Raw genomic sequence first — 11,630 nt, 5'->3', positions numbered from 1 at the left:
GGGAAAAGTCAATGGGATCAAGTAATTGAAGACTAACATCATTTAGAAGCAGCCAGGGGCTGGATTATGGTGCCACACACAGGCCTGTGTCTTTGCAGCCCTAGGCAGGCAGCTCGCTTGTTGCTTTCTGAGGCTGGGGAAGGACGGGGTTACTATCGCAGCCCACACCCCTGAGCGGACACTCAGTGCCCTGCCCCCGTTGCACCTGGAGCTGGCGCGGCGCCAAGCCCGCCCCGTGCCGCCCCCCCACGCCTCTGCGCTGTCCTGCCCCCCCCCCAAGCTCCTCATGAATATTCGTTATCGGACGGCTCCGCCCCCGACGGCCATTTGTGTAGCCGCGCTGGGGCCGCCGCTGCTCTCACTTGGCCCGTGGCCGCCGCGGAGAGGAGCCGGCTGGGTTGGGGCCGGCAGCGCGGATCTGCTCCCCGCCCCGCGGAGCTCCGGGCGCTGCTGCTGCTGCTGCCGCCGCGACCCCGCCCCGCGGAGCAGGAGGAGCCGGAGCGGGGCCTGCGGCTCCCAGCCCGGCCGGAGGCGCAGGGAGGGACCCGGACCCGGACCCGGCGGCGCTGCTCGGCTCCCCGATGGCCGCGGGCTGCAGGGACGGGCCGGGGCAGGAGAAGTACCGGCTGGTGGTGGTGGGCGGCGGCGGCGTGGGCAAGTCGGCGCTCACCATCCAGTTCATCCAGGTGAGGCGCGCGGCGCCGCGCGGAGCCTCCGGGTCCCGGCTCCGGGGTGGGGCAGCCCCAGGGCCCGGCAGCCCGTCCCCGGCAGCCGGGGGTGGAGGAGAGGCCGCGCGCTGCCTTGTCCCCAGGGGCGCTGGGGTGGGGGCCCGGCCGCTGTCCTGCCTGCAGTGCCCCGGGGCGGGCCCGGCCCCGCTCCGCTCTGCTCTGCTCCCCAGGCATTGCCGGGGGTCCGGCCTTGCCCTGCTCGCCAGGCACGGGGGGCTTTGCCTGGTTTGGGGGGCGGTCCTGTTCCCTGTCCCTGCTCGCCAGGCACGGGGGGGGAGGAGGGGGCGGTCCTGTTCTCTGGCCACTGGCAGGAGCGGTGGCTTTGCCTCAGGGTGGGACCTGCCCTGTTCCTTCGGCACTGGTGTGGGGTGGTGGCTTTTCCCGGGATGGGGGCCCCTGCTGTGTTCCCATGCTCTGAGGGGGCAGGGGCTGGACACTGCCCAGTTGGCAGAGCTCGAGGTTGGAGGTGCTGGTGTGTAGAACTGGCTGAGGCGGTGAGAGCTGGTGCATTGAGGTTTGCAATGTTTGAAGAACCAGGTTTTAGACCAGTGACTTTCAGTGTGACCTTGAGCAAGTGCCTTGGCCTCTTGTTGCCTCAGTTGTTCTCATCTGTGCAACAGGGTGAAAGTTGCTTTTCCAAGATACTTTGTAGATGCATTTGTCAACTTTAGATCTAAGTGGCAAGCAAACACCAGGGAAGCTTCTGGAGTGAGAGCGTTGCCTCATGCCACACCTCCTAGTTGGATGTTTTTATAGAGCTCTGTTTGAAAATAGTGTTCCTTTCCAAGCCCACTGGTTGGACATGTGTAGTATTCTGCTATATCTAATGTCCCTTTGTAGGGGGCAGAGGTGTTCCCATTCATATTTGCATAGTACCTGAGGATAGGCTCCCTTCCTACAAATTGCAGTATCTTTAAATGCTTTCCAATTAGAATTTGCTGCTTGTAGCATTATCTGACACTTCATTGGCATCTAATGGCATTTTCCCAGCTAAAAAGGCTACAATAGTGAATTAACTCTATACAACTGGGGGGGGAGGGAATATTGAAGGGTGTCACTTGTATGTCAGAAGCTGCTACCTGCTGAACTGTAATTACTAAAGATAGTAGATTGTGGAAAATGAAGAGATCCCTTAGAACTTGTTAACAGGAAATTATATACTTGGAAATAAACAATAAAATGGCTGGATTTATGGGGGGCAACAGAGGTTTAAGGAGAGAGGGGTGGCTGGGGGGGGCATGCATAGCAAAGTGAAGGAGAATGTTGGTATTCTGGCCTCTGTCCAGATGAATGTTTTTATTAAAATGAGTGATTTACCTAATGATGTTGATATAATAAACTGTTCAGCCGCAGAGTTGCCACATTCAAAATGGGGGTGGTTTATGCCTCTCAGTTGTTGCTTCCATCTATAGACACACTAAGCATAATATCAGGATCTAATGGGAGGCATTCTCCCATGCCTAAAGTTAATCCACCTCGGAGGTGGTAACTAGGTTGACAGAAGAATTCTTCAGTCAGCCTAGTGCTATCTACACTAGGGCACAGGTTGTTTTAACTACTCTGCTCAGGAGTGTGGATTTTTCACACCCTTGAGGGATGTAACTGGGTTGAGCTAATTTTATAGTGTAGACTTAGCCTGAAGCACATCTAAATTGGTTTGTTGCTGTGTGCTTAAACTCCAGATCATTGGAGCCACTATTCTAATACTTTCCTGCCTCAGGAAAAGCAACAGAACAGGTAATAGGGTTATGTATCTCAGGACATTTCTAATAGGACTGTTTCCTGTTTTGCCTTTTTCTTCGCCCATATCTCATTTACGGTAATTTTTCTTTCATTCCTCTTCTCCATTTCATTGCTTTTGATGTTTGTAGTACTGATTTGAAGGCGTTTTAAAAAAAAACAACACCTCTCTGTAGCTGTTCCTGGATCCTTTTAATTTTCTTCATTGTGCTGGTATAGATGACAGCGGAGCAACATCTTGTGGGAAGGGAAGGAGTTATGGGGTGGATTTTCAGTTCACTTCTTTCCTCTAGATAGGAGTATGACAGCAGTATAGAAAGTGCTATCTTGGAATCCTAATGTCACCTTTGTGCATGCTCATTTAGCTATACTAAATAATGTTCTGATGGGGTAGTAGAATCTGCACCATGAGCGAACTGGGGTTATCTGAACAACTTTTTTCCAAAGCTGGGAAGAGGCATTGGGTATATGATCGCCTAGAAAAGCCAGTGTTCTACAAGGTGTTATGATTGGTCTTTTAAAAGCTACTTATAGTCTTAATATAACGATTGATATCCTTGCTGGACAGTTGAGTTGTACATTTAGGGCTATTTGGATGAAGCATTTTAAGCCAGAATGGAGAAACTGGGAAGTAGAAATTGAAATGCAGTCATTAAATGAGCCATAAGTATCTGTTATATGATGTAGCTGCCTTCATTTGATGGACATACTGTCGTTGGCTAGACGCCAAATTTTATTTTTGGCTATTAGTTTGGAGTACTGCAAAACATTTTCTGCTAGTGTTGCAGGAGAGTAATCCACTCAGAGGTGGTAAGATTAGAATAATTGTAAACCTTTTGTTAAATCCTTCCTTGCTTGTAGCTGCAGATAATTAGTTTATCCTTGGATGAGTGAAGCTAAAATTTACAGATTACCATTCAGGTTCAGATTTGGTACCGTTGCCTTAGATGGTATTGCCTGTGCAGCCTTGCCTGCGCACAAAAATTACGTGAAGCAGGCTGTATGTGTCAGCATGGGTATAGCGACACTAGTGCTAAACAAGGCTTAACTTCAAGTATGGCTCTCTGGATATCCGTGTGTGACCCAAGGGCCTGTTTTTTGTTCATGCTATCTTGGACTTGATTCCTGTCTGGTTCCTTTAGTCCTGTAGGGTGCTGCTTCTGACTTGGAGAGGAGAGGAGGGGAGGGGAGGGGACTGTCATCTTTATAAGAGTCCTTGTAGGAGAGTTTGGCTCTTAAGGTGTATCTACACTTGGAGCTGGGGGTGTGATTCTGAGCCCCAGGAGGCATACTTCCACTAGCTTTCATTAAGCTGGTGTGCTAAAAATGTAGCCTCTGTAGGATGTTAGCTACTGTGAGTATAGGCCTAGGGTCTCTGGGCGGCAAGTACCTTGGGGCGGCTAGCCCAGTGTTTCTCAAATGCAGCCACCAGGGGCTTTTCTTGTGGCCGTAGTCTTCTGGGTGGTGAATGGGGCAGGGGGGCGCAAAGCAGCCGCCCTTTCCCCAGGGCTGCTAGCAGGGGTTGGGCCTTGCACCCTCTGGGGAGACGCATGTTGGCGGAGCAGACAGCCAGTGAGTTCCTGACCTTCTCTCAGGCAGTGGGGTCAGGCTTCCACCCTGGGGTGGTGAGCGGCAAGCTCCAGCTGCATGGTTTTGGGCTCCATCCCCTGGGCCCCATCCCCTGGGCTTTGGGCTCTGTCCCTCAGCCATGCAGCAGTGGGCTCCAGCCCTAGGCTCCTTCCCCCCATTGCCCCAGGCCCCTCTGCCTCCCTACCCACATTCCCATCTTGGGCTTAATTTGTTCCCCAGCTTGCTGGGTCAGAGGAAATCTGCTGTGGAAAGTGATATTTGTATGTTAATACAAATTTTCACAGTATTAGTAGCTAGCTGGGAGGCTTTGAAAGGTGATATTAACATACAAGCATGGCTTTTCACAGCTTACTAGTCTGAAACTCTTTATTTTTTTTTCATTTTTTTTTTAAAAGGCAATGAGAAGCAACAACAACAAAAGAAAAACCTTATTTGTGTCTGTCCTTGGACTGGACCTAAACAGAAGAGAGACAACTGTACATTATTTTTATTATTGAGTCTGCCAAAAAAAAATCCCTACATAAATAAATTACAATAATTTGGACATGTATATATGCATACTTATTTGTTTTGCCTAAAATTAAATATTTTAGGCAAAACTGTCAGAGTGGCCACTAGTAAGAATTGGTGGCCACACTCTGAGGCCACCAAAAAATTTGAAAACCCCTAGCTGCTTCAGTGAAAGCAGTGGGAAGGGCTATCTTCTATTTTTAGTATGCTGGCTGGATAAGAGCCAGCAAGAGTATATCTCCTTGAGCTGGAAATTACGCCCACTACTCCAAGTGTAGACATACCCTTAGAATTTAAAGCATTTTTAAAGTTGGTTCTTCAATACTTGCTGTATGTTCTAGGGATAGCAAAAGATGCTATTTAATAGGTCCCTCCTGGCACAGGACCAGCAACTAGAGCAGGGATCGGCAACCTTTGGCACGCGGCCCACCAGGATAAGCACCTTGGCGGGTTGGGCCGGTTTTTTTACCTGCCACATCCGCAGGTTCGGCCAATCGTGGCTCCCACTGGCTGCAGTTCGCTGCTGCAGGCCAATGGGGGCGGCGGGAAGCGGTGCGGGCTGAAGAATGTGCTGGCCACTGCTTCCCACCGCCCCCATTGTCCTGGAGCGGCGAACTGCGGCCAGTGGGAGCCACAATGGGCCGAAGCTGCAGGTGCTGCAAAACAAACCAGCCCGGCCCACCAGGGGTCTTACCCTGGGGGGCTGCGGGCCAAAGGTTGCTGATCCCTGGACTAGAGGCTAGGAAGGCCTTATGTCTACAGTGTTACAAAGGCAGTTGTCTTGTAGCATAGAGATTCATTCTTTTGCTGCTTTTCTGTGGCAAATCAAGTATTTTTTTTAACGGTTGCTAAATAAATCTCTCTTCTTTAAGAACTGTATAAAAACTACAGTCATATACTGTTTTATGTTTTTTTTTTTTAAAGCAAGTTGCACACTTCACTTCAGAACTTCATAGGATTAAGGAGTAAACTCATCTGAGGATTGCATTACCTAATACCAAATAAAAAGGTTCTGTCCCCACTACATGTGTTAACTGGGTTATAACCAGCATGATATGGCTGGATCTAAACATGGCTTTTGTTTGCACAGCATGGGGTTAAACTCTTAGTAACATTGGCAGTATTTCACCCCATCATAGGGCTAATTTGGCACTCCTGCTGTAACCAGTTTTGCGGGCTGTTTTTGCAGTCCAGACAGGACCGCCTAACTATGTTTGTGTAACTGGTTAGGTTGGTGGAGTTTCCTCCCAGCACTATGTGGTAGAATGTCCAAAGTGTGTTGCCTCACATGATTCTCTGTGTGTATTGTCAGGACACTGTCCCTGCTGAGGCACTATGGGGTGGCTGCGCAGACTTTCCCAGAATGCACTAATATATAGTTAGGGTGGTAGGTACAAATGGACAAGCACTGTTGTGATGGCAGAAAGGCTACTATGTGGAGACAAACTGCTGTAAACGAGGTAGTTTTTTTTTTAAATCGGTTACAAAATCTTGATTGAAAGTTGAAATATGGACAAAGCATTGATGTTATCACTTAACTGTGCCATAGCCTGTAAACTGACTGAAGACTTATTGTCCAGCAAAAAGGCTTTTGGAAGTTGTATTCTAAAATGCATGCAAAGTACACCTTTTACTTGGGTACTAAATCAATGTCCCTCCTTCAAGACCTGAATATGCTATTACCATTACCAAGTAAACTAATCCCAGTCTTTTTTCTGTTGAACTAAGAATTATGGGGGTGGGAGGTCAGTGGTGGAGAAAGGAAGCTGAGCTACTGGTTTATCTCTGTGCTCTTTCTTGCTAATTAGTTTCTATTGTGAAGCTTCACTAGTGTTCAAAATACAATATTTTGTTGGACAAGATTTGGTCCCACCTACTAATGAATTAACATTTATACTGCAGATCATTGCACTGTTAATTGGCCCAGAATGGCAGAAGGCCTAGTCCCCTTCAGCATTGTAAAGCTGCTTTGACTTTTGACAATAGACCCCAGACACTGATTTTCCTTTATCCCACTTGTTCTTTTGTATTGTGGTAGTGCCGAAATGTCCCCATCAGGGTTTGGGCTGCATTGTCCTAGGCATTGTGTACACAGAACAAAAACTGTCCCTGCCACACAGACTATTCCTGCCCCAAAGACCTTACAATCTGATCTCTAACAAAGATACGTGATAGGTCACTCTCCCCTAAAAGAAATGACGACTATTCAGTTAGTTGGAGTGCAGTCATAAGGATCTTGCTTCTATAGCAAGTTTAAAAACTAATTATATTTTCATGGTAGTACAAAATTAAGAAAAAGCTAGCTTACGCTGTAAATGTTGATGAACAGTTTCCCTTTATTTTAACTTTTAAAATACTTGATTGTCATAAAATTACACAGAATCTGTTTAGAGTCTGATTGAATAGGCCAGTGTTATAGGTCTAATAGGAATCTTTTGAGCAGTGTGCCATCCCTAGGAATTCTTGGGGTGAAATCCTGGCTCTGTGGAAGTCATTAGGAGATTTGCTATTGATAAAGTGGTGCCAGGATTTTATTTATTACTATTGTTGTAGTGTGTATGAGCCCTAATCAGTTTCATCCTGGAAGTAAAAGCCACTTCATCTATTTCTAGGATTCGGTCCTTTTTTTAACACTGCTCAGCAACACAACAGTTTAGGGCAGGAAGTGAAGAAAAATAGTATATCCAAATGAAATTGTAGAAAGAATGTAGTCATGTTGGAATTTGTCCAAAACATCATAACTTTAATGCTAATACTTGCAGATCCTGAAATATAGTAGTAAACCATGCTACAAAATGAAAATTAAGAGCTTAATTTTTGTTCTATGCTAGTAATTTACAGTTTATATTAAAGCCCTATTACCCCCAATCTCATACTTCTAATAAAATTATAAATTTCCTCAGGCAAATGCCTTTAAGTATTTTTTTAATCCTCTAGCTCAGGGATTCTCAACCTCTTTCTTTCTGGGTCTATAAAACTCCAGGCCAAGCAGGGCGGGTTTGGAGCTCCAGCTGCCAGGTGGGAGGGGGGGCAGGCGTGTGTCGGGGCTTTGGGTGGAGGGGGGCCCTCGGACATAGGCATAGACTGACTTCTGTTTTCAGGGGATGGGCCTGGTGGGGCTTGGGCTAGCTCTGCATGGTGGGGCCTGACAAGGGAGCACCACCTCCACCCCCCCGACTCACCTCAGCAGGCCACCTAGCCTGTCTGGGTTGGGTGGGAGGAGGGGACAACCAAAAATTATAACTCAAAGGCGGGGGGAGGCGGTGGCTCAGCTCAAAAAGTTTGAAAACCACTCAGGGTGTGGAGAGAGGCATAGCTAGGGGTTGTGTATCATGAGGGGTGTAGCTCAGGGTGCAGGGAGAGGGGTAGCAAGAGGCTGTGTGCTGGGAGGGCCCCCTCTGATTGCTGCTCCCTGCAGGCTCTCCCGGCCCCAGCCCTGGAGGAGTTCTTACCGGCTGCGCGAGCAGTCAAAGGGGACGGGGAGCCGAAGAGCAGCTGCCGCAGCCCTCTGCAGTGGCAGCAGGAGGAGGAGACAGGAGAGTGTCCTGGCTGCCCACTCCATGGCATCAGCCAGAGCAGCAGCTGCCTCACACTAGCCAGCTCTGGCCTCCTGTCTCTGACCTGACCGGAGGGCGGGCCCTTATTGGGGAGAGGAGGAGGTGCAGGGTGTGTGGAACTGCCCCAGGGACTGACCTACTCTGTGTAAAGCTCTGCAGTTGGGATGGCAATGCCCCCCAGTGTCCCCTTCGAACTCTGCCCATGGGCTTGGGGCTTCTGCCTTGCGGTGCGCCGCAGCTCATGGAACCTCTGAAACATGGACCTCCAGGGGCCTGCGGACACTGGTTGAGAACCACTGCCCTGGCTTTTAAGTAATGGTGGTGCACTAAAGTGAAGTTGTATGATAGTTCTTTTTTTCCTCAGAAATACAGTAAATGGCTGAACACATTCAGATCCAAAAGTCACCAGGCAGATTACATTTAAAATAAAGAGGGCAGTTTAACAGGTTGTGGTTTAGTGGACTAAAAATAGCTGGAAAGAGTGACTTTATTTTGTGGGGGTAGGGGGTGTTGTGCAGCACACACAGCTGTTGCCACAATAGCTTTTCCCCAGCTGTCATGCACTGGCCTGTCACAAAATACCCCACATTCCCTTCTTACTCAACTCTCTGTAACATTCCATATTTCCTTGCTCAAAGAAATGGATCCTAGTGAATACTTAACCATTCTTTCCACTTTTATTTTACAATCTTGTAGTTTTTAATGCCTAAACTGAGCAATCTGTATTATAAACAATGTACCGATGTTCTTTCGGTGCCCCATAGGCTTTACTAGGAACACTTCAAGCTACTCTACAAAACAATGGAAGTATTTAGTCTGAAATATTACAAGTTTAGACAAGACCTCTACAATACCAGCAATTGTAACAGAATCCTGAAAGTCATCTGCACAATTGTTTCTCTCTCAGAATCTACTCTGTCACAAAAGTAACATAATCTGGTATATTGAGTAGACTGCAGTGATTTACAAGAATTTACTCATTTGTAAATGTCACTTAAACCTTGAGATGGCATTGATTGGATGTAACTCAATACAGGTCAGTTGAGTTTAGTTCAACACCATTACATTTTAAAACATATTAATGCAACAATATGCTAAAGGAGGCTGGATGTGTAAGAATACTTAAAATAAGTTTAATTTAGTAAAATCAGTGAGAAAAAGTGAGTGTAAAAATGAATTTGCGTCCTGTGTAATTTCATTGTTGTCTTTACCAATTTGGCTCAGTTTACAAGTGAGATTATTGCAACCACCAGAGCTACAAATCAAGCTGTGGTTCTTTCCGTTGCTTACATAATCACCAGTAGTAGAGATTCTGAAATTGGAACTGAGTTGACCATTTTGTTGATGCGTTATGTCAGTAGAATGAATTGGATGTAGTCATCCACAGCTTTATTGGCTCTGCAGTACTAAAAGTCATAAACATTTGTCAGTGGAGCAAGAATATGACTTGCATACACATGGTGAACAGGTGTTAAGGGGGCACTTCTTATACTGCCATTTTTCTGAGAATAACTGTACTTGAAGAATTTTAATTCTCATTGACTGGAACCAAACTAAGACTTTTTTTTTTTAAAGTAAGTTATCCAAGAGCTGACTGAATCTCAGAGTTGACTGTTGGACCAAAAAAAAAACACAAACAAAAACTGAATCTGTGGTGATGTCTTGTGCTGAAGCTGAGAAGGGGAGTCAGGTGTTACTTTTTAATCTGAAAATTCAAGTTGACTTTAGAGTACTTATTAAATGTTTTGACAGTCCCTGATGGCTAATGCTTTGTGCAACTTCAGCATGGTATATTCAGTAGTTTTGTAGAGGCTTTTATACAATTTCTGGCCTCTGAGTAAGCTTCACTACCCACCCAGGAACACATCCTTCAAATAAGTCATCAAAATCCAGATGGATGAGATGCCATAGATTCTCAGGCTATGACTGTGTGTGCAGCATGCCAGTTTTGGTATATTCCTTACACTTTGATACACAGAATGAAATTTTTTTCTTCTGTATAATAGCACCGTTCAAAGGGCTTTCACATTTAAAACAAAAGGGGAGACAGGTATTAAAAAAGGTATCGTACAGGAAGAAGGACAAAGATTATTAGGCCCTGCCAAATTCATGGCCATGAAAAACACGTTACAGATGATGAAATCTGGTCTTTTGTGTTTTTACCCTATACTATACAGACTTCACAGGGGAGACCAGCATTTCTCAAATTGAGGGGTCTTACCCAAAAGGGAGTTGCAGGCGGAGGGGATCACAAGGTTATTTTAGGGGGGGTCACAGTACTGCCATCTTTACTTCTGCGCTGCCTTCAGATCTGGGCAGCTTGAGAGTGGTGGCTGTTAAGCAGTGCCCTGAAGGCAGCGCCCTGCAAGCAGCAGCGCAGAAGTAAGGGTGGCAATACCATACCATGCCATCTTTACTTCTTCACTGCTGCTGATGGTGGCACTGCCTTCAGAGCTGGGCTCTCCAGCTGCCCAGCTCTGAAGCCAGTGCTGCTGCCAGCAGCAGCACAGAAGTAAAAGTAGCAGTACTGCAACCCCCCATTACAATAACATTGAAACCCCCCCAACTCCTTTTTGGATCAAAACCCCTAAAATTACAACACTGTGAAATTTCAGATTTTAATAGGTGAAATCAGAAAATTTACATTAAAAAAAAAAAAAAACCTTATTGTGAAATTGACTAAAATGGACTATGAATTTGATAGGCCTCTAAAGATTATACAGCAAGAACATGTGGTTGCTTTGTCTAGCTAGGAATGTTTCTGAAAGGTTCCTAGAGTTTTTTGTTTAGAATATTGAGAGTGAGGTATAGAGACTGCTTGTGTTTATGTATATGTCAGCAGTTTAGCAGTCTGAGGATGTGAAACTAATTGACCTTGAAAGCTGAAGTCCTACCTGTTCTGCTTGTGGGCTACTTTTTATTTCCATTGAGTGTAGCAATATGCCCTGGTGTCCTTCAACAAAATCTCTCTGAACCAGCCACTCCTGTGTACTCTCAGTAATCTGCCCATATTCTTCCTGCCACCTCAGTGCTGGTGCAGGAATAGTTGTCAAATGCTCTGAGATGGCAGATCTCATAAACATGGGAGCATTTCTTTGCCCTTTACTAAGAGTTCTTAAACGATAGAGAGAGCAAATATAGAGATATTTACTTAAGCTGGACTGGTTATCTTGACTTTCTCTGCTCTCTACATTTGAAGGACACGTCATGCTTATGTATTTAGACTAGTCACGTAATCACATGCAGAAATAAATGTCTTTATGCACTTCAGAAAGGCTCTTCGCAAACTTGGACGGTTAAGTATGGTCTATGCGTTACTGTTTTTAATATCTTACTGAAAGCTCCTTCTAAAAAACATTCTACTTTAGTGTTTCCTTTACTAGTTCACTTTAAGTGACTAATACAGTTCATGTTTAGTGCTGCAGGCTACATAGACTGCCTGGAAGAACTGTATTCAGACTCTCTAAACATGTTTAAACATTTTGTATAATGTAAATATTAGAAA

The 11,630-nt window shown here is 46.1% G+C and overlaps 1 protein-coding gene across 1 annotated transcript in view; it reads left to right on the top strand.

The window, feature by feature from the left end:
• Positions 1 to 343: 343 nt before the first annotated feature.
• The window catches only part of RRAS2 (RAS related 2), an 81,126-nt gene continuing 69,839 nt past the window's right edge, over positions 344 to 11,630 (top strand). Inside the window, exon 1 of the mRNA XM_045016389.1 lies at positions 344 to 686. Within this exon, the coding sequence (XP_044872324.1) occupies positions 582 to 686 (105 nt within the window). The 5' untranslated portion in view covers positions 344 to 581. The remainder of the gene's footprint in view (positions 687 to 11,630) is intronic.

The sequence above is a fragment of the Mauremys mutica genome, chromosome 4 (genome assembly GCF_020497125.1).
Source record: "Mauremys mutica isolate MM-2020 ecotype Southern chromosome 4, ASM2049712v1, whole genome shotgun sequence".
NCBI lineage: Eukaryota > Metazoa > Chordata > Testudines > Geoemydidae > Mauremys > Mauremys mutica.
This window is presented reverse-complemented; position numbering and strand designations above follow the sequence as displayed.